We start from the raw sequence: 23,089 nt of genomic DNA on the forward strand, positions 1-23,089 counted from the left end.
GCATCTAGAATCTGCCAGGGTGTTGCGACACCATCTTTTAGTCCGTTGGACCGTATATCGTGTTTGGGCCTATTAGGGGGCGTGTCTAGGGGGGTGACGTCCAAGACTCTATAAATAGCAGCCGTCGCTCTCCTTAGGGTTTGGGTTTTATTTAGTTCTTGATTTTCTCATGAAACAGACATCGTTTTGCTGCAACTGTGCCGCCAAGGCTGCTTGCTGTGAACCAGGGCCCCAGTTCTTGATCTTGTTCGCCTGTGGCGATTAGTCCTTTCGAATAAAGACTTGAACTCCTTCTCGTTATCATAGCCTCATATTTATTTGCAATTTTAGATTGCGTTCATCCCGTTCTTGCTTGTGTTCTTGATTCGCTTGCAGGAAAACCTTCTCGGCGAGGTCAATCGCGTTCGCGTGGTTGATAACCAACGGAGCAGTGGTGTAACGGTTGCGGGGGTCCGAATCAGTCTTGGTTCAAAGCCTAGATCGTGAACATCGAGTCTCCACCAATCGACGCTATCATACCTTTCGGAAGATCGGGCCTAGTCTACATCAAGAAGGCAAGGTATGAAACCTGAGGGGCGAACCCTTTGGTTTTATAGGGCGACGGGCGCAAGGAAACCAACCAACCGCCTGCCACGATCTCCACAGCGTCACGCCATGGGATATGTGCACGCAATCCCTATCCTTTCCCCTCGGAAGACTCACCGGACATTTTGCCTCTCCGGGCGAGCCACGACTCGTCACAAGTAAGAAGAATATGGATAAAAACACCTCTACGGCTCGTCTGGGCCCAGGAGTTCAAAGGTTGGCCCATCAACGGGTTCGACAGCCGCTCCAGACACCCTTAGGATAAGGGATGGAAAGGGATGGGCCCACAAGCGGCCAGTACCTAGGCGCACGAGCGCCACGGGCATCTCAGCCCACGATTGAGGCTCATCCAGGTTGACCCTAGCCGGATCCCCGCGAACGGGATGCTGGGACCCCAATTGAACTATCCAGCTAACGAGCCACCAAATCTCCTGGTCATACCCATGAAGGGTCCGACTTCAGCAAGAAGGAATCACCGTCCCCAGAACATGCCGTGGGCGACAAAAAGAAGGCCAAGGCCCTCAGAGTCCTCTCTTTCGGAAAAACCTCCAAAGGAGTATTCTACTCCTCCACAGGCTCAGGGGCTACACCCACCAGGTGCGCTCGCGCACACCCACTGGCAAGTCAAAAAATCCCCAGGCGTTTCTACTCTCGGGGGCTACTATCGGGGACCAATACTAGGGTACTCGAAGAGGAGGAGCTAATAACCATCAACGTTAATTCATCCGAGCGGTCAAGAACGTGACTACACCTCTTGCTGGGCTCCGCCTCGTTCGACCACCGAGGTCATGGGCTCCGCCTCGTTCGACCCCTAAGGGTTGGCTCCGCCTCGATGGATACTGAGGCCGCGGGCTCCACCTCGCCCGACCCCTGAGGGTTGGCTCCGCCTCGTCCGACCCCGAGGGTTGGCTCCGCCTCAGTGGACACTGAGGCCACGGGCTCCACCTCGCCTGACCCCTGAGGGTTGGCTTCGCCTCATCGACCCCAAGGGCTGGCTCCGCTTTGACTGACCCCCGAGGGTAGGCTCCACCTCGGCCGACCCTGAGGGTTGGCTCCGTCTCGGCCGACGTCTGAGGGTTGGCTCCGCCTCGCCCGACGTCCGAGGGCTGGCTCCGCCTTGGTCGACGTCTGAGGACCAGCTCCGTTTCGCCTGACGTCTGAGGGCTAGCTCCGCTTTGCCCGATTCCTCGGACACGGTTTCTAACGAAAGCTCACGCCGCCGCCAACCACTACGAGCCAAAAAGTACAACCCCAGGTCAAACTTCTGGCATCGTGTAGGAAGCGGTCACATCTCAACACGACCTGTCCCCGCGACATGTCATTCCAGGGAACTCATATCACCCATAGTGACGGACACGTGGTCACTATGCTGCCTACTCCCTATACGACCGCTAATCAGCACACTGGTTCGCTGCGCCGCCCTCCGGGACGGAGTGGGACGAGACGACCCACTGATAATGCCAGGGCATGGCATTGTCAGTGGACAGGCCCCCGACGTGGAGCTGTCTCTGTCACCACCTACCGTGTCAGCAAGGCCCGCACGGAGAAAAAGAAAGGCCCGACGACCCTGAGGAACTTGCTTTGCCTCTCATTGTAACCCATGTTATCCCTTATCCTATAAAAGGAAAAGTAAGGCGTCCCATCAAGAGACATCGCATCACATATCTCACTGCATCACACCAAAACCACTAGCATCGAACCTCGAACACATAACTGAGCAGCGACTAAGCTCTCGACACCCATTCGTTCTTTCTATCATAAACTTAGAACATGTCTCTCTCTCGCCCGTTTGTAACTCCTAATACGAACTTTTCAGTGCCAGTAACACAAGCAGCAGTAACAAAATGGACGTAAAGACATTCCGTCCGAACTAGTATAAATCTCGTGTCCTCTTAGCACACTATCCGAGCCAGACACACAATAATACAAATTTACTGGTTGATGTTTACTCGAAACACTGACAGTTTGAAAACAGTGGCCAAAGATAAATCTGCTCTCTTCCCGTTAATCAACAATCTCGGTACTGCTCAACAAATAAAATAGAATGACCGCCAGGGGTAGATAGTAGCTACTTCAAAGCACCCGGATCCTGGCCAAGCAGCCTGCCTTGTGCTGGAAGCAGCGAGCACTGCCATTCAGCTTTGCCCTCTCCATGAAGAAGCTCCCCGTCGACGCCACAACCATTGTGAGTATTGCCAACTGGCCTAATCTTTACTTCTTTTATCTGCGAGCAATTATTGTTGCAAAACAAAATGCCACGTCAGTGGAAGGTCAATTACAAAGCAAGGCATCTGATTGAATCTATTAGGCGTCCTGTACTCTAGGAAAGCGCTTGCTATTAAGTTCAAGGATGTCTACAATTGGGATCGTAAACCTAGTTGCATGAGCTGCCACAAGAAGTGATGTAAACAAATACAAGAAAGTCACAATACCTTGACATATTCTACGTAAGGGAGTAAAAGATGCCAGCAAAGCTGATAGGCGACAAAGAAGCAAAATAGTCTGAGTCTGCCACTTCCATGGACAAGAATCAAGTCCAGACTGCCATCGTCATGCTGAGCTTTTGGTGCAATAACTGGAGACAGTAACCCCTGGGCAGGCTTGCAAAAGTGATTGCAGACAAAAATGCCAAGAAACTCCCCATTCCTGGTAACCCAATTATCTTCAATCCTAGCATTGATTTGTGTACCTCTCCTAACCTTGCCATCATCAGAAAGCTGTTCATGACATTTTTCAGTCAGTGGTCTCAATTCAGAATTTCTCCCTGGTGATGCAGGGAGATAGTCTACCTCAAATCTGTACTGAGGTAATGAAAGAAACTTCAGAAAGCCAGCAACAACATAACGGAAGGGACCAAACTGCATGCGGAAGTTTTCAGACAGTTGCAGAACTGCAGAGAAAAAAATAAAAAGTGTTAAGCTTTAAGATGAATAGATAGATGATTTATATAGGAACAAGGGTATATAGAAGATAAGATGCGTCAGATTAAGAACATATGAAATTTGTGGGTTTCCAAGTAGAGTTTTCAATCAATAAGAGATAATCAAGCAAGAACTAGAAAATAATAACAATGGTGGCATGTTTGATAGCGGTGGTGCAAATTTAAAGTATTTAGGCATCTTTATTTCTTGAGAGTATGAACATAACAGATTGTTGGAGCAATTCAATTAGCCAGGCACAAACCAGCATATCCATATATCTAATCTAATTCTAAGTTGGCAAGGCCATGAGTTGAAGTTTTGTTACTTATTTTTGTTCTTACCTCTAAGTTCTGTTGTATTATATGGTTTCAAACCCATGTTAAGCCCCTTTCATTCGTACTAGCAACTAAGACAAAAACAATAATTATCACTTTCTTGCTTGAGGCCATACCTTACTTATGGCTCTCTAGATACCAAATAACTGACAGAAAAAAACAGTTACATATAATTTGATTAATTTCTAACCTACATCGACAGCATTGGGATCATTTCGATGGTAGAGTTAAGATGGCAAGGGCATCACATCAGATTATCAGAATTAGATGTGCAGAAGAATGAAAAGTTACCATCAGCTACGAAACCATAGTAGGAAGCTGTCAAACCAAAATGAGTCACTCCAGCTTGGATCCATTTTACGGCAAACACATCTATTGGTGTGAAACCTCCCTGCAGAAGAATGGCCTTACAAATTAATATCTACTGTTAAGTTTGATGATATGCTGAGCCAGAGAAATCCTTGGTTGTACAATCTAGTATGAAATAAATGAACATGACATAACCAAGGTACCTTAGCTAAAGCAATTGCAGCAGAAACAGGATCCCTGATGCCAAGAATAGTCCACACCAATGAATTATCAGAACCAGCAGGTATTATCCCAATGGGAAATTGAATTGCCACTTCAAAATCGTCTCTACTAAGTAATCCATTCAAAACCTGCATTAAAAAAATAGAAATATGTCATCAGCAGGATAGATAACTTCAGACTAGGAAAAACAATAAAAAATGTTTCTACAAATGCCCAGGCTGCACTTGTGTCCACCACCAGTTGAAGACAGATAACTGCCAGTGCTTCATAGTACATACTAGTCCAAACTACTATAAACAACTGCTGCTAGAGGTCAGCCATAACCATGAGCTAAAACTGGTAGCTTTTATATGAGAGCAATGAGAACAGTCCCATCTAACAGACATGTTTTATATGTAGTAGATGCAAAGAAAACTTGATTGCCAAAAAGCAAATTGTATTCCAGTTTATTTTCTTTCAACAGATAAGTGTCGCGGAAATGCGTATGTTGCGTTGGATTTGCAGTCATACAAGAAGGGATCGAGTTCGGAACGATGATATACGTGATAGATTAGGGGTAGCACCGATTGAAGAAAAGCTTGTCCAACACCGGTTGAGATGGTTTGGACATGTCCAACGGAGACCTCCAGAGGCACCGGTGCGTAGTGGAATCCTAAGCCAGGATAGTAACGTGAAGAGAGGCAGAGGAAGACCGAAGTTGACTTGGGTAGAGACAATAAAAGGAGACTTGAAAGGATGGAATATACCCAAAGACTTAGCCTTAGATAGGAGTGCTTGGAAGACAGCTATTCACGTGCCTGAACCTTGATTGCTTCTGCTGGGTTTCAACTCTAGCCTACCCCCAACTTATTTGGGACTTAAAGGCTTTGTTGTTGTTGTTGTATTCCAGTTTATTTTCTATACAGAAAGAAAGAAATATAGAAAAATATATGACCTCATTGACGATCCCATCACCACCAACACATATAATACCTGTAAACAAGAAGAAAAAAAATAGCATCTTGAAAAGTGAAATATACAGGAACTTGATTGCCAAAAAAAGAAAGAAAAAGATACACAATTGATATTACCATCAGGGAATTTTTTGAGGTCAACAGTAGAAGAAAGAACCTTTGCATGACCGGCATATGCTGTTTCGATGACTTCCATCTTGAAGCCTGAAAGCTGCACCAAATCAAAATTCAAACGCAAACATATATAAATTACAGGTAAGAAAGAAGTGTATCTGAGGTTTCCTTCTAACACATACAGGATCTATTTTTTCACGGTTATTTACAGAACTAAACTGCTGATAATACTCATTTCTCTGGATATGACAGAAACTTTGATGAATGCATCAACATAAGTGTTAATAATTAATAGGAAGGTTTTGACTAAAAAAGGTAGGAACGTGTTACCTTCAATGTTGATTGCACTTTCTTGTAGAAAACATCCCGAGAGCTTCGGAATCCAGAATTAGGATTCAAAATGACAAGCACTTTACGAATAGCTCCCTGTTTTGTATTTGATTGGTCTTGCAAAACATTGATTGATAAATAGTTGGGCACTTCTTCTCTGCAGGAGGTACTAAGGTCTGATGAACAGTGTGGTACGAACTTCCTCTTCTGGGTTAAAATGTAAGTGTTCCGCTGAATTAATTTCCTTAATTTACGAGGCAAAGGCATCTGGTCCACTGGCAAACTTTGTAAATTAGTGGTATGAGAATACTGATAGTAGTAGTTTCTTGCACGACATGTACTGTAGGTGAGGCATCCATTAATTCCATTAACAGCAGCACTACAGGAAACCTGCCATGGTGATTACCGTGCATATGAGGAAAAGTGCAAAGAAATAACCACTAACTTAGACAGCATTGGTTAGGGTACACAGACTGTCAGGCAGGTGTATATAAACAATGACTGTTACAACAGATGATCTCAAAAGAGGTATTTTTTACACACTTGTTACAGATTAAAGCAAACAAGTAAGCCAGCACCCATGTGGTAGAGCCTATAAGGTAGACCATGCATCGATATTTGATACTATCTCTGGGCAGAAATAAATGTTGTTTCCGACCATATAATTGTACTAGCTGCAGGCAAAGCCCGCCAGCCGATCAGAATCTCATTAATTTTAACCAGAGGGAGCAAGATAATTGATACTCCCTATGATCCCAAATATAAGTCCATCTAGTCTTCTCTCGAATCCACCAAATATAAATCCATCAAAACTTGGAGGCACCTTTTATTCTAATTCTTCCAAGTTGACCCCTACTAGGCACAATAATCAATGCAATAAACTTGCCATCTATGTTAATTTTAGCATTAATTGGTGCACAATGGCCCCATTGCACTACTCACCTTCTAAGCAGCACGGATACGGATACGTGTATCGGTATCGGACGGATACGGATACGTGTATCGGTATCGGACGGATACGGATACGCCATTTTTTGAGGAAATCTGATACGTGGATACGTTTTATTATTTTTTTAAAAAAATAATAAAGGACATTAAAATTATTGGCAGCGTATGTATGGATGCTCTCTGGAGACTACAATCATTTCACAGCTTCTAGTTGCCACTTCTACCTGTGCTGGCAGTTGGAGGGGTATTTTTGGCATATAAATGTACAGCACGTCTTCCCTGCCTGTGCTTAGCTGGGCCCAAGATTAGATTTTTTAATCTTCTTTCTCTCCCCCAACATTCTTCCCCACACGGTGCCCCTTCAATCAGCCGTCTGCGCGACTGCGCTCCTGCTGGCCTGCTCCTCGCAGCTCCTCCTCCACCGGCGCCATGCCTTCCTCCTCCCACGCCGGTGACTGAGGTCCCTCTCGGCGCAGGCGGCCGAGCGACCATGGCTGCGCCCCACTCCACCCCAAGCGCGTGGCCAGCGGGCGGCCCGCCCGGCGTGGATGCAGCACGTGGACCTCGCCAGCACAGAGCTCGCCCAGCGCGGGGTGCGGCACGGCGCGTGGCCGGTGGGCAGCCCGCCCAGCGCAGATGCAGCATGGACCTCGCCAGCGCGGGTGCGGCGCGGCGCGTGGCTAGCGAGTAGCCCACCCAGTGCGTGTGGGATAGGCCATAGTATATCGCAGGTCAGTGGTGAGTGGGCTAGGCCGTATCGCAAACGCTCAAACAGCTTGGATACGTATCAATCCACGTATCGGAATTTAGTTTTATTTATTTTTTTGCCGATACTTCACGGATATGTATCCACTGTGTATCCGTATCGGATACGTATTCGATACGGGATACGTGGCCAACCTCACGTATCCGTGTAACGTAGCTCACCTTAATTCTTGTGTCCAAGTGCAAATGGACTTATACAGCCTATTAGCTTGTTGGTTTCAGCCAGGGCCTATTAGTCAGCCAACAGTGTTTTCCTCTCAAAACAAACCACCATCAGCCGGGCTTATCAGCCCAGAAACCAATCAGCGAACAGGCTGATATTTGGGAAAGGAGAGAGTAGCTTACATTACAATGGCTCTATGAAAAATTTGGTACAAATATCATCAGACTTAAAAAGCAAACATATATGCCCCAAATATTCAATTAATTGTGTGCTACATGACGAATTCATTAGCTGCATAAGATCTGAAACTTCATCTAGCTTCCCCATTTTGACACAACGAGGACACTAACTGCACAACAGTGCGTAAGGAACATACCCCCCCAAAGCTATTAGCTTTGTCCCCATCGGCTCGGCTACTCATCATAAGGTAAGGAATCTGATCCATTCCTCCCAACCCTCTCTCATCTTGTCCTCGAATTCCAGAAGTCAATAACTTTTCCCCTCCGCGTCCTCGCGCCCTCACTCAGCGACCAAATCCAATCGACAGCTACCGACGCGGACCAAACATGAAAGCAAAATACACACAGGGGGGCGAAGAGAACGGAAGGGAGAACTCACCGGGGGGCGGACAAGGCTTCTAGAGCTCATGATCGCTCCCGGCGCGGGGCAGTCCACGAGATCCAGTGGCGGCCTCCGTCCCTGCCCCCCGCGTCTCTTCCTGTCGTCACCGCACGGCAGCAGAGCAAGCCGCCGCGGGCGTGACTCGCGGCGAGGGGGGCGGCGGCGGCCCGGCGGCGAGCCGGGGATCGGGAGGGGAGGGGAGAGGAGCAGCGTCAGGCCGCACTTCTCAATCAAGTTCTTTCTCCTTTGTTTTTTCGGTGCGGGGAAATTGGTCCTTTTTATTATGACCGTCTGATCGGCTGGTAAGGATTATCGGCCGCTCGACGTGGACCATTTTGCTGGTAGGTATCATCGTACGCCTACTAGTAACCCTCTTTAGCGAGAAGAATGACAATGCATCAAGATTTAAGAAACAAAGTGATGCTTGTTCAGTCATATCTGTGTGTAAAAAATATTATATTTTCAATTAACTTGTATATATACATTGTTTGCGGCAAAAGAACGCAATATTTCTTTTGTTTTGCCTCAACGTGTTAAATAAACTCGGCCTGCTGCAGCTACGCTAAAATGTGAGTGGAGAAAAAGCCACAGCCACAGGCGCTGTTCTCCCCTCACATGTTACTTTAGGTGCAGCCGCTGCGGCTGCAGCCTCCATAGTTACATTAATACTTTGGTTTTCTTTCTGCGACTGCACGCTAGTATACAGCCTGTTCGTCTGGTCGTAAGCGATCGTAAATTTTCAGTCAGAACAATATTTTTCTTTTACATCAAATCAGCCAGCAGTAATAATCCACGATCGTATATGATCGTTTCAGCCCTAGCCAAACAGATTGATAGTTACCTTAGATGTTGCGTCTTCCAACCTACTCTAGATGTCTGTCTATGATAAGCTAGCTTCAGAACCATTGTCAACCCACTGAATCCTAACTATTGTACTACGCTGAAAGAACATCACATCTTTCTAGCTCTAAATTCCTATTAAAGTTGTGGTTACATGCTGCCTCATGGTGCTCAAAGTAAGGGGGTGTTTGGATCCAGGTACTAAAATTTAGAAGGTGTGTCGGGAGGATGTTGCATGGAGTGTTCGGATACTAATAAAAAAACAAATTACATAATCCGTTAGTATTCCCCAAGACGAATTTTTAAGCCTAATTAATCTGTCATTAGCACATGTTAATGTAGCAAAACATTGTCAAATCATGGACTAATTAGGCTCAAAAGATTCGTCTCGCAAATTAGTCGCAAACTATGTAATTAGTTTTGTAATTAGTCTATATTTAATACTCCATGCATGTGTCCAAACATCCGATGAGATAACGACTAAAATTTAAAAGGGGCAACCAAACACCCCCTAACAAATATAATTACATCGATATAATCTGTGGAATGTGGTCATTATGGACGATGAGGAACAAACGCAGACATGGTGAACCACATCTACCAGCACGACAGGGTGTTGAATTAATGGGTGTGTGACACAGCGTTCGATCGACACAGCGTTCGATCTGTAGAACGTGCTTCACCCGGAGAAGGATCAGAGGGCTAAACTGAACCAGTGTTGGAATAAACCCCAACTGGATGGTTCAAATGCAATGTAGATGGTGCTTTCTCGGTTACTGACCACACAGGAGCGACTAGAGTGGTGATACGAGATCATAAAGGACATTTCAAGGCTGGCCGCACGTACGGTCTGGTATAGGTAGGCGCATGATGCTTTGTTGATGGAGGCAAGAGCTTGTAGGAATGGTCTTCAAATGGCACGGCAGCTTGGTATTTCCAAATTGTGTCTCGAGACCGATTGTTTGCAGCTGATTAATTTGTGGAACAACTTATATTCGCAGAGATCAGCTGTTAGCCTCATACTTCGAGATATTTTCAGCGCTAGCAGGAGCTTCGGGGGCGTTTAGTTCCCACCAAAATCCAAACTTTGGCACTATAAAAAAAAGAAGATTCCCCGTCACATCAAACTTGTGGTACATACATGAAATACTAAATGTTGACGAAATCAAAAACTAATTGCACAGTTTGGTCGTACTTTGCGAGACGAACGTTTTGAGCCTAATTAGTCAACGATTGGACAATAATTCACAAATACAAACGAAACGCTACATTTGTGCTACAGTGCTAGCACAGTGATTTTGGTTGTCCAAAATCGGGCAACTAAACAAGGGCTCAATGAGTTTACCTTTACTTTTGCTAATAGATCTTGTGATAGGGTAGCTCATGAATGTGCTAGACTAGTCTCTTGTGTCAAGGTACTGGAGGAGTGGCATGATAATCCCCATCCTGTCTACAAGGACTGCTAGCAAATGATTGTAATCACACGATGATATAATGGATGAAGCTCCTGATTACCTAAAAAAAAGATATAATTATGTATGAAAAAACGACGTCTGTTGAATGAGTAGAAAAACAATTTTGAAAATAGTGGTACAACATGTGTATTTATCTATTTAGAAAATAAAGGGAAATAAAAAAAAAAAGAAAAACAACTTTGTTATTCTGTGCTCGAGAAACATGCCTCCTCCGACAGCCCCACATCAAATTTATATGTCACCTCAGCATCTCTATTATTGTGATTTTTCGGACACAAAAGAGCTTTGATTTTGGTAATATAGAGTGGCGGTGGGGGTAGGCCTAGAGGTGGTGAGTCAAGGGCGAAAGGTAGATGTGGTGTCACGGATTGGATGGTGAAGAAAACCATTTTGCAGGTTAGATGGTACTAGGACGAGGGGTGACAATAGGCTCGACGTCTGTTGAAGGTGGCTGATCACCGTCAAAGGTTGCAACAATGGCTGCATAGGTGAGCACCTAGAATAGAAGAAGAGGGAGGATTGAGGACGTGGAGGGTTGGGGGCGGACCTTAGGGGTGTCGTGATGGCGCCACTGCTCCAGGGGGTGGTAGCCATGCGAAAGGCAGCGATACGCCGAGGAGGGTTGGGGGCAGACCTTAGGGGTGTCGTGATGGCGCCACTGCTCCAGCGGGTGGTAGCCATGCGAAAGGCAGCGATACGCCGAGGCTACCTAATTTTTTACAATTTGATCTTTTTTTTCGAAAAAAATTTACATTCGGTCTCCTAGAAAACGTAAACTCATCTTTAGACCCTGGGGATCAGCGCCAGGACACATGGCGCCGAGGTAATACGTCTCGACGCCACAGATCTTGGCTCCGAGATGCCTGGGCGTGCACAGCAGGGCCTCCTAGGTGGCATTGACGTGGCCGGTACCCGGCGGCAGAATACATGGCTCCGAGCTCGGCGCCACAGATCTTTGCGCCGACCTCGGAGCCGTCAGATGATGTGGAGGTGATGAGACGTGCAAGCGGTAGCAGGCCCACACACCGCTCTCCTCTCCTCCCCTCTGACACGGACGGCAGGTGCCTGCCAGTCTGCCATCATACGTGCGCTCGGTGCATGATGCTTTTACCCCTGCAGGTGGAGAGCTGTAGCATTAAATCATCTAGCCTTTTATAACATCTTCAATTGAGTATTAATTGTTATCACCGCATTTATTTAATATATACGGTTTATAGTTTTGCAAATTTGATATATCATGATAGGTGCCCCCATTGAAAGAAGGGTTGGGGTAGCATAGAGGTTCAGGGGAAATTTTCATGTATGCTTTGGGGTAGCATAGAGGTTTTGAAAATTATGCCTCTGCTATAATCTGAAACCTGTAAATATAGCCTCCGGAAATTATGCCCTGAATTATTATATCACAGCACAAACATGATCTAGAAATTTCATATAGCCTCTTCTAAAAGGGTGTACCCAGTGTAGAGAGCTCCCGCTCTGTGCGGGGTCTGGGGAATTGTGTCAGTGGTAAGCCTTACCCTCGCTTGTGCAATGCGATGAGACCGCGACTCGATATAGCCTCTGCTACCAATTCAAAAATATTTTCGCATTAGCTGCACTTGTTTATGCCTGCTTCCTCTTCTCATCTTTTCCTTCCTAATCAAAACATGGCTATTCTAATTGCAGGCACCTGATACCACTAAAATTCCATGGAACACAGTTCACAGACATGCCAATTTCGGTGCACTCACATACAGCATGCACAATCCTCCCTTGTGATAAGTATGCTGATCCTGTGATGCCATTTGTCATCCTATTTTTATTTATCGTTATACATGCACACCATCGATTCTTTATTTAACATAGATATTTGCAGATGTCATTGGTTTCATCATTGATATTCAGCCACCAATTCCTATATAATTTCCAGAGGCAAGGACAAGCTAACTACCCTTAGAGAGGTGCTCATAAAGGATCTGTGGTAAGTGTTTTTACCTAAAAAGAGCTCTCAGTACTTGGTCACCGCCTTGCATCTTTATAATAATTTGTTTTTTTTTAAATCGACGTATGGGGGAAAAAATGCTATTCCCATATTTTGCAAGGACACAAAGCTCCAAGTAACCTTATGGGGGTGCACAAGCTAAGGATTTCAACATTGATACTGTTCGTTGTCTGCTTAAAAAAAACCCTGTAAGTTTACTCACAAATATAGCAGCTCTGTACACTGCCTCCAGCCTGTATATAACAATGGACACTCGAAAATGTGCTTCCACTTGGTTAGCAGCTTTGCACAGTAATTCTCTTCTGTATTTTTAATGTGCTTATCACCATAACTTTGAATGCCCCTGTTTAAGTACCGCTTATTTTCGTAGCTCAGAACCAGCAAACTATCTGAATCCTTATGTGGATATTCCATGACCATTATAGAGGCGCATGATTTAGAAGCAACCCATCTATGTCCTTCAGAAATCTGTGCTAAATGACTAAGTAGATACCTCTCAAGAACAATTGTTATATATATTTTTCTTACATGTCAAACACTACATTTACTGGTTGCTGCTTACCTGGAAACTACTATATGACTAACAACTAATCTCATATTCACCGATTTCCTCTTCGTACACTACGCATAGTACATCTCACCGTACACTTTGTTACACCCCCGATTATCAATGTTTCCAGATTACTGCCCCTTTTTCAAACTCTGGAAATTCCAAGAGCAACAACAGCTACTTACTGAGGACAGCGCTCCGATCAAATGGCAAAATCATCAACCTTTGTAGCGCTTATTGCCCAAGGTACAGATCCTCTGCCTCCACCCATTGTGTGATCACACCTTAGGCTTTACTTAACTGGTTCCGCTAAATTCCTTAGTCTGTTACTAATATCTTTTTTACCCTCTTTTTAATTGTTAGCTATTTCTAGATTGATCTCTCGTGAAACAAAAAAACAGAAAATCTTAATAGTTGCAGCTCTAAACCTACACACGTGTGATGACGTAGGTATCCCTTCCAGATTCGTATCTATGATTTCAAATACATGTATGCCATACACAAATTACTGTCAACTTGCAGCATTTGATAATACCTATGACACTGACCTTAACCTCCTACAAGTTCACAATTTTTTATAGTTTACAGTAACCTGTCTAATTAATGTTTATTTTATCATAACTAGGTGCTATTTTTTTCCCTATTCCCAGCTGTAGGTATGACTAACACAGGTAAATTCGCGGATATATTAGTGGCTTACATTATCCTATTTTGTCATAACTATATCTTATGAGTTTAGGGAACACACACGAACATAGGTTTCTTTTCACATAACCGTTCGACATATAATGTTCCAATCAGAACAACATACTATTTATCTGCTTTCGTTCAAGATCGGAGATGTCAAATAAAATTAATTGTTTTGGTACTCTTCCTATATTCTACAGGTTGTCCCTAATTCTGTGTCTTGTCACAGGCATGGAGAGATGTGCACACTCCAAATTCAGTGGAGGACCAGCTGGATCCTATCTCAATCTCGCGGCGTGTGGCGTGTATGCGTATGTAACATGTCTGACTTTATCAAAAGTTGTTGCTGTATGCAGAATAAATAGAGCTTCTTGTGTATTTTGTGTATGTATATCTTTGTGCTTTCCATACTACACCAGGAATCAGCTCCACACCCCCTTTGAATTTAACAGCTACTGCGCTTTGTACCCTGCTGCATCAGTAAATGCAGGTGTTCGTATCATAATGTACTCAGCTTTTGGATTCTCCAAGTGGTACACACCATCTGTAATGCATATACAAAGCTCTTTATATATTTATATGTAACTCTTAGATGCTTTTGAGCCCATAAATTAAAATATATCTTCATCTTCTACTATCACACAAAATTATCTGTATTTATGAACGCGTGCTGTATGCAACATGTGTATCTTACCTGTATAAACCTAAAGGTACTTGCTTTGCATGACTAATATGTTCAAATTGTTAAATTGATTTCCTAATGTCGTCCCCATATTAGCTAAAATTCTTTGTTATTGTTTCTTCGTCCCCTCTTCTGTTTTTGTGTACCAAAGAAAATATATACTTGCCAGCATGTAGCTAATTATTTTTGCACCAGCTTTGGTTTCAAAGAATTGCTACAAACTATATCTCACTTCTTCTATGATATGGCCATGTACTCATCCCAAGGCAAGTTTCTTAGTCTATTTATGTACTTCATTCTCAACCTGTTTATTTAGTATTTTAATACATACATTCTCTATTTATGACTACTTGACAATGGCCGCCTTGGCTATAGAGAAATCATCTGCTTACGTTTTATGTGTATAGAATGTTGTGTTGATGCCAAAGAGGTTTCGTGTGTCATCAAAGCACCTGCCTCTTCTTTTTTCTTCTCTTTGCGCCAAACTATTTTTCTGCGATCTTTTCAGTTTGCTAAGAAAAGGAAAAAGAGGGCTCTGCCTCTGCCTCGGATTTTATCGAGCGCGAAAAGATTGGAAGCAAGGATGTCAAACTGTCTCGGATTTTTAGTGTGGTTTTAGATAGCTCTCTCGGAGATGCTCCAATATATAATCAACCCCAACGATGACCTTCTGTGATTCTCTAGGGGGTTTCATGAAGGATGTCAAACTGTCTCGGAGTCCATTGCTTATTTTGTTTAGGCACCTTGGGAGCATTGTGTATTCCTCGCGTGGTGCAAAATAAAACGAGTTGCTTATGTGCGCCTTCTGTGTGTAGCTAATTGTCTTTTCTCCTCTTTCTATCCTGTACCCTGCAGGTCATAATGCTACGTTGAGGGGAAATGTAGCTAGCATACGCATTTATATTGAAGATGAAAGGAAACAAAGTTGCAATATATTTTCAGAAGACATCCGCGAAGCAATCCAGCAATACTGTTCTCGTGTGTTTACCATCGGCAAAAGTAGAAACTTTCTTTTCCCATTTAGATACCTTTCTCGGTTGTATAACAGTTTAGCACAATATTAAGTGAATATTCTTGACGTTGTCATTCAAACCAACGTTCCAGCTTCTCTATATAACATATGTACATATCAGCTCGATGGATGCACTTCTGCCTAACTTGCGACGCGCGCAAAGGCGCGCGTAACATACTAGTTGTAAAAAAATTGGGCCGAGAGGCTAGGACACTCGAATCAAAAGGACAAGCACGCGCGAAAAAGATGATGATGCACAAGCGTCCTCTGTCCCAAAAATAACTGCACATTCGTTTTTTAGTAATCAATTTTTTTAATATACAACTCCATAAAGCTCCTAGATTCCGCGCAACCAGAGCGTTTTGAGTACTGTTTAGGTGTTGTTCCCCAATCTCGTGTTGCCACGTGCGTGTACCAGCATCGGTTTGGTGTCTTGCGATTAATTGCTGCCGCTAGTAATCAATTTTTTTAATTCTCACCAAATATACTGTGCGGCCTAAAATGTTATCCAATAGCTAGAAATGAATTTAGTATAAAACATGTGTAATATATATGGAAATTATTTTCTACTGCCAGGGAGTAGTTACTTCCATGTCTATATCTCTAGATTTATGGTGTTTATGGCCTGACAAAGTGTACGTAGACAGAGTATATGATCATACTAAACCATCTAGGGTAGTATGTATATCAAGTATGCAAGTATACATATAGTATATGGTTATATTTTTTTTATATACTACTGCAGTGGTATTTTAGTAATATATTAAAAAGTATGGGTTCTTTTGAAAAAAAAAATCGCGTACTACAATTTGAAATATCTTAAATTGAGTATCTAAGCATACTCAAACTGATAAATTAGTATGTACAAATACACAATGTGAGTAGAAAAAATGGACCATATATATATATACACACACACATAAATATACTTATACATAATCAGTATTATTGATTAAAATAGTGAAACATATATTCATAGTAATAATATTAGGAGATACAAGGTTGATAATATTTCCTACAAAACTAGTTAAATTTGAAAAGTTTAAAATTAACTCCTTTTATATTAGCATTTTGAGAATTGAGACTGTATTACTATCACGCCAATCATTCTGGACCGGGATGGCCGGGTCGACGTCGTCACGTCATCAGCGCCTGCCTGCCTGGCTGCCTGCCATCCCTTTGTTTATCCCTCGCAGTCGCAGCTTACGGCTACGCAACGGCAAACTGCCCTTCCTTCCTTCCTTCCTTCTTTGATTCTTTCCTTCCCCGGACGGCAACGAAAACCTTCTCCTTCTCCAATCTCCAGCCAGGACGCCACACAGAATCCGACGCAATCCGGAACCCAAGGCCTCTTCAGATCCTCGCCTCCCTCTGCGAGGTGCCCAGACCGAGTCATCCATCGCGGCGCTGTGGCTCGGGGATCTTGTCCGCTCCTACCACTTCATTCCCCGGCGCGTCGTCGTCACTCGTCAGGACTCGGGATCCCCAAGGTGAGCTTGCCGCTCCCCTGCGCGATTCCCTTTGCTCGCCTCCCAAGCAGCAGCTGCTTGTTCGTCGGAGCCCGGACGAGCACGAACTGTAGCGTGTGGTTGGTGTGGCTCAAGCGCCATTCGATTCAAGACCCAAGAGCTTGATGGGCCGCCGGCCGGCGGTCGGGTCGGGTGGTGTTCGACGAATTCGTCGGGTTCGAGGGGCTGATTCGGCTCAGCGGGAGCTTTTGGGGTCTCTCCTAGCTCATTCTTCCTGCTTTGATGCTGCCCCCGCGCGAGTTCTTGCTGGTTTGGTGGAGTAGCTGGATAAGGGACTTGGATTTTCTAGTACAGTGCAGAGCCCGAAAAGAAGACGAAGAAGAAGATTTTGCCCCTTTGCTCTGCAGTTGTTGAGCTGATTCCATTTCGGCCAGCGACACGCCACCTCGCTGCGGCTGCAGAACCTTAGCCCACAGGGGGACGTGATCCAAGTTCTGTCAGTCAGTTAAGGAATTGGAGGCGTGTGGAAATGGAATGGAAGAGTTCAAACTAAAGGGTGTTTCTACCTCCATAGGTTTTTTTTTTATCCTTTCTACCTCCATAGTTAAGAAGGGAACGTCACATTAGCAATAGCAAAGTTATGCCCTGTGCCCCTGTTGCTGAACCGAACTAGTAATATGGATTCAGGCGTGGAAGTCTCACGGTTGCATCATAGTTATAATGCTCCTTCATCTTACCCTGTTCTGACTGTATAATGCTCCTTCATGGTTGGATTGCGTCCTATTTGATGGTGTGAAAAATTGCTGCTCTGTGCTGTATGCTATTAGTGCTATACTCCTGATTGCAGGCATGCTACCGAAGGCTGGCGCTGTGTAGGTCCTTTCTACCACAGTAAATAAATCTTGACCTTTTGACCCTTTTTTTTGTCATAGTTGATGATTTTTATTTTTTTGGCAAAAGAGTAGGGCAAACCCTTACTGTGGTAAGTGTCACCCTGTTCATGGTCTGGGTTTGCGGTTTTGGCCGGGTTTGTAACCCAAGCCGCATTCTCATTTACTTGTCTGGGTTGGTTTCGGGTCGGTCTCTCGGTTTTCGCTGGGTAGGGTGCTCTGTTTCACAAATAGCAATTCAGCTCCAGCAACGCACAATAGAAAAAAGAAGTGTTGTTCTAGCTTGCTTGCATCAATGGATACACCCTGGCTTCTCGTCTCGGCCGATGGTTTCTCTTGGCGCCGGCATAGAAGAACGAGCGGTCGGCCGTTTGGCTGAGCTGCTGCTCTCAGTCTCAAGGCCGGCGGTGACGAGCAGGAAGTGCGCTCCTTCCGGCGATGCCCCCTGCAGCCCTGCCCTGCGGGTTGGCCACACGCCCACACCAACGTCAGCGCCCCCAAGTGACAATGAGCAACAAGCACGACGGCACGGCATCAGTCGCCGCTCGCTGGCCCACTAAATGCAAATCTAACGAGGGGCTAATTGGTTTGGGGAAGGCAATGGAGGAGAAGAGAAGATGCTGGAGGGCACGGACGCCCAGCCAAGCATGGCAAGAGGTGACGCCCTGGCCACCAGAGCATAGTTGTTAAGGCGTCGCTATACCGACGCCATATCGTCGCCGTATTGCCGTGGCGTTTTTCTGGCTCTCGCCACGGCGACGCCACGACTCCGGCGTGTATGGCGTCCGCCATAGCGCCATGGCGTCCCCGTGGCGCCAATTTGGCGTCCTGTGGCGCCTTTGTGCGCTGTGGCGGGCGCAATAGACGGTGAGGGTGAGGGTGAGGCCGTGAGGGTACCTGTATAGGCCGAGTGGCCGATTGGAGCCCTCCGAGACCGAGCCCGAGACGCAACCGCAAGCAGCCCTCCGAGCCGCCGCCGCCGTCGGCCGCCGGGACGGTCGCCCTCCGCCCGCCCCCGTGCTCGCGACCAGCTAGCCGTCGCCGTGGAAGGACACCGCTAGCCCGCCGTCGGTGGAGGGTTCCTGCGCTGCGCCACCGTGGCCGCCCCTGCGCGCCACGGATCCGCGCTGCTCGGGGAGGGAGAAGAGGCAGCTGAGCCAGATCTGGCCTCGCCGCCGCTGGATCCGGCCTCCACACACGCCGATGCCACCGGTTAGAGAGGGAGAAGAGGGAGCTGGCTCCGGTTGGAGGGGCGCGGTCAGGTGGGAGAGAGGGAGGGTGCGGCGGAGGGAGAGGGGCGCGGTCCTGTGCGCCGTCGCTGGGGGAGAGGGGGAGTCGCTCGGGGAGAGGGGGAGAGGGAGTCGTGCTCGGGCGCAGTCGCTCGGATGAGAGGGAGTCGCGCTTGAGCGTCGTCGCTCTGGAGAGTGGAGTGAGGCGAGGAGAGAGGGTGGAGTCTCTAGGGTTTCTGATTTCGTTTATATATTGGTGATGGTAGTGGGCTGGTGTGGGCTAGCGGGCTGGGCCTGATTTACTGAGGCGGTTGAGTTAGGATGCATGGGACGACTTTTGAGAGATGAGAGATTTGGAAGTTTGAGAGATGAGAGAGTTCTATGTCTTTTGTGCTACATTTACATTGCTATTTTGATTTGCTAATATTGTAGACTATACCTTTTAAGCTACATTTGCATTACCATTTGTCAATATAATTTTCTAATATCCTAGACTACAATGTATGTATTCGCCATGCCGATGTGTGTATGGCGTCGCCACGCCGCGCGCCATAGACGCTGTAAAGGTGTGAAGGTGGTGGGTCGCCGCGCCTCGCCACGCCGCCGTAAAAACTATGCACCAGAGTTCCTCCCATCTAGCGCGACATGTTTCGTCTTTGCCGCCGCCGCCGCCGACCTCGCCGAGGAGTATTTTTTGCTCTCTCTTTTTTAGTTGCTCCTTTCTGTCAGCGGGTTTTTCGGGTAAACCCGCAGACCACTCCAACCCGCGTAAGTGTGGTACGACGGTTTCCTCTGGGTATGGTGCGGGCTGGTCTCCAGTTTTTACAAACCAATGAACAGGGTTAGGTAAGTGTATTGTATTACAAAATATGAACAGATAAGTAAAAACTGTACATGGCCTCAAAAGAGCCAAAAACAAAATACCCAATTCCCAAGGAACAAGCACTAAATATGCTCCTTGCTATGAATATGCTTGACGATATGTTAATCACTAACTACCCTACAAAATTTGATCACTCATCTTTTTAGTTGCCACATAGATGTAAAAGTCATTTGGAAGAAGGATTTTTCGTCAAATATAAACATTGCATTAGGTAAATGTCTTCATTAAATGTTGTAGACCAATATCCTTTATTTGGGAGAAAATTGTAAATTTACACAAGTCGGTGCAATCTAAATTGTAAAGTAGTAAACATTATCATTGCTCTGCTAGTCTTGTGTAACCTATATATATCATATATCATAGTCTGTTTCTATTTGTGTGAGAACTCTCAGTTTAAAAATATGCATGTAACTCACTATACCTGGGGATTTTTTTTTTCTGTAGATGGCTTCTTCAAATGGTGAGGCTGAGCAACAATGGATAGAGAATGTTAAGTCAGGAGGAGCAGTTCCCTGTCTAACACCTGAAAACTGTCCTAATGGCTGGACTACTCCTTCTGGTGATTCATTTATGGTCAGAGGCCCAGAATATCTTACAAACAAGGTAAAAATACCAGGTGGAGAATATCTTCTGGAGCCTCTTGGATTTGATTGGATGAAAGGACCAGCAAAAATCTGTGAGATCCTGAAAGACAATAATCATCGAGTTAGAAAAGCTATTGATGAGGAGGTTTCACGTGGTAACCAGCCTTTTGTCTGGGCATTCAACTTGCAACTGCCCAAGGACAACTACAGTGCAATATTCTACTTTGTATCGCTAGAGGCTATTCCTGAAGGTTCACTTATGGACCAATTCTTGAAAGGAGATGATGCTTTCCGAAACTCAAGGCTTAAGTTAATAGCAAACATTGTTAAGGGGCCCTGGATTGTTCGGACTGCTGTTGGTGAACAAGCCATCTGTATATTGGGGAGAGCCCTTTCGTGCAAGTATACTCAAGGATCAAACTTCATTGAAGTTGATGTGGATATCGGGTCTTCTATAGTTGCAAATGCAATTGTTCATTTGGCATTTGGCTATATCACAACGCTAACTGTAGATTTGGCCTTTCTCATTGAGAGTCAAACTGAATCAGAGCTCCCTGAGAGACTTCTTGGAGCCGGAAGGTTTTCTGAGTTAAATCCTGGATCAGCTGGTTTGTTTGAAAAGCGATCTGAAGAGCATCAGGAAAGCACTCAGTCTCGGCCTGTAGGATTTTGGCAGGGTTTCTCTCAGCTGTTAAACAACCAAGGCAATCCGAGGGAGCCATCCCCTACTTTGCAGAATACTAATGGAAGTTTGCACAAAGAAGAAGCAAATGAGAATTCTAAATGGTAAGTACTTAGCTAGTGCCTTGTAAATTGTTTATCATTGGAATTAGACCTTGACAGATAAACAAAATATCTCTAGTGCACATTTTTTTTAAAAAAAGAAACAAACAAAGACTGTCGTGTGGGTACGAAAATGTTATCTATGGATAAGTTATGATGTCCCTCTTGAGTCATGAACAGTGAAGCACTTTCCTTTTCGTTGCAATTTTCTTTGTTATCTTGAGGAGGCTACTCAATCAAATGGCTGCACCACTGTGTCAGCACCATTCTATTATATTATTGAAACCCCAGTGCACGTAGCTCCCGCTTGCGCAGGGTCCGGGGAAGGGTCCGACCACTTGGGTCTTTTGTACGCAGCCTTTCCCTGCATTTCTGCAAGAGGCTGTTTCCAAGACTTGAACCCATGAACCTGTCAAAAAAAAAAATGTTTTCTGTTGTTTGATGAAGCTTTATCATGTGAAATAATGATATATTTCCATGCACCTCTCTCTTGCAGATATTCTTCAGACCCCTACTAGAAGAGATCAAAACCATATCTTCATTGTTTGGGGGTCAATTTATCAGTTAATCACTGCGTCGCAATTCTTCAGTAGGATGATCAGTACCAGATAGTACCAGGGCTTGTTTCTTTGCCCTCACATCTGCTGTAAAAATTATATACATTTGCCACAGACAAACTGCATAACTTTGTACATAAACGGAATGCCTCCTAATGTTTATATAGTCAATTATGTATGGACTGCATGAAGCTCAAGGAAAGAATGATTCATTCGACAGAATATGGCAGTTGAAAGCATCTGCATTTCAAAAAAAGAAAAAAAAAGGTTCAGAGTATCTGATTCTGGTAAAGATGGAGAGGAATGCATCCGTTGAATCGATGAAGTGCGATGAAAGCTACAAATCAAACTGATTGGCACCATGAAAGGAAAGCATAGAATCATATACAATAAAACTTAGTATTGATCTGACTTGTATGCTCTAGACTTCTCTTGTGTTCTTGTTGTCTTTCCTGTCATGACCTTTGCTTGGAGGACACCTAATGCCTATCATGTCGACGCCTTAATTTTCATTAAAGGGTGTATGTTAAACGTATGAGCTTTGAGAACATAAAATTTGATGTCCCCGTTGGAAACTCTAGGGTGTGTTTGGTTGCGGACAGGATAGATATCGCACTTTGTCCTGGTGTCTAGTTTGAGGGATAGGGATGAAACCGCCCCAAGAAAGACTATTCTTCTAGGGTTGTTGTTCCTAAGCATCTCTCCAAATTTGAGGTACGAGTTTTGTCCCCTCTTGATGCCGTTCTCTTCTATTGTTGTCGTGTGCCCTCCTCTCGTTGGCCATGCGCCCACGCCTGCTCGTCCTCGGCCCCTATGCGAGCTCGACCTCAACCCTGGCGCGGGCAACCCTACCCCAGCCCTAACGTGGGCAGGCATGGCCTTGGCGTGAGCTTGGCCCCGGGCATGGCATGCCCTAGCGTGTTGAAGAAGGAAGGAGAAGAAGGTCAGAGAGGATGACATATGGGTCCCATATAACAGATGTCTAACTAACCAAACATATAGCAAAGCCCATCCCATCCAAAACTACAATGAAGCCTCTTGTCCCAAAAACAACCACACCCTAAGGCTTTGTTTGATGCGCATGTATTTATCTCAATCCACATGTGTTGAAGTGGATTGTAGTTGAATTAAACTAAATTTCATTCCATTCTACTCTAACACACGTGGACTAAAATTGATACACGTGCATCCAAAGCCCTAA

The 23,089-nt window shown here is 45.1% G+C and overlaps 2 protein-coding genes and 1 long non-coding RNA gene across 4 annotated transcripts; 2 read left to right on the top strand and 1 right to left on the bottom strand.

The window, feature by feature from the left end:
* Window positions 1–2,432: 2,432 nt before the first annotated feature.
* LOC136472248 (sphingoid long-chain bases kinase 1-like) lies at window positions 2,433–8,523 on the bottom strand. Of its 2 annotated transcripts, none has more exons than XM_066469977.1 (8): window positions 8,264–8,523; window positions 5,770–6,044; window positions 5,443–5,536; window positions 5,307–5,344; window positions 4,354–4,500; window positions 4,133–4,232; window positions 3,018–3,475; window positions 2,433–2,809 (listed from the first exon to the last, which is right to left on the bottom strand). In XM_066469977.1, the coding sequence occupies exons 2-8, from the start codon at window positions 6,034–6,036 to the stop codon at window positions 2,654–2,656; spliced, it is 1,260 nt and encodes a 419-aa protein (XP_066326074.1). In that variant the 5' UTR covers window positions 6,037–6,044; window positions 8,264–8,523; the 3' UTR covers window positions 2,433–2,653. The 2 variants fall into 2 exon arrangements, with proteins under 2 accessions (XP_066326074.1, XP_066326073.1); XM_066469976.1 differs by having other exon boundaries at window positions 5,770–6,159.
* A 3,679-nt stretch (window positions 8,524–12,202) lies between these two features.
* Window positions 12,203–14,431, top strand: LOC136472249 (uncharacterized). Its single transcript, XR_010762303.1, has 5 exons — window positions 12,203–12,342; window positions 12,437–12,541; window positions 12,663–12,750; window positions 13,243–13,358; window positions 14,029–14,431. It is a non-coding gene; the product is annotated as an uncharacterized lncRNA (long non-coding RNA).
* Window positions 14,432–16,716: 2,285 nt separating this feature from the next.
* LOC136472250 (protein ENHANCED DISEASE RESISTANCE 2-like) lies at window positions 16,717–22,066 on the top strand. The gene is made up of 3 exons (XM_066469979.1): window positions 16,717–16,983; window positions 20,409–21,334; window positions 21,828–22,066. Coding segments are annotated over exons 2-3 (927 nt in total). The 5' UTR covers window positions 16,717–16,983; the 3' UTR covers window positions 21,829–22,066.
* Window positions 22,067–23,089: the final 1,023 nt, after the last annotated feature.

Source organism: Miscanthus floridulus, chromosome 8 (assembly GCF_019320115.1).
Source record: "Miscanthus floridulus cultivar M001 chromosome 8, ASM1932011v1, whole genome shotgun sequence".
NCBI lineage: Eukaryota > Viridiplantae > Streptophyta > Magnoliopsida > Poales > Poaceae > Miscanthus > Miscanthus floridulus.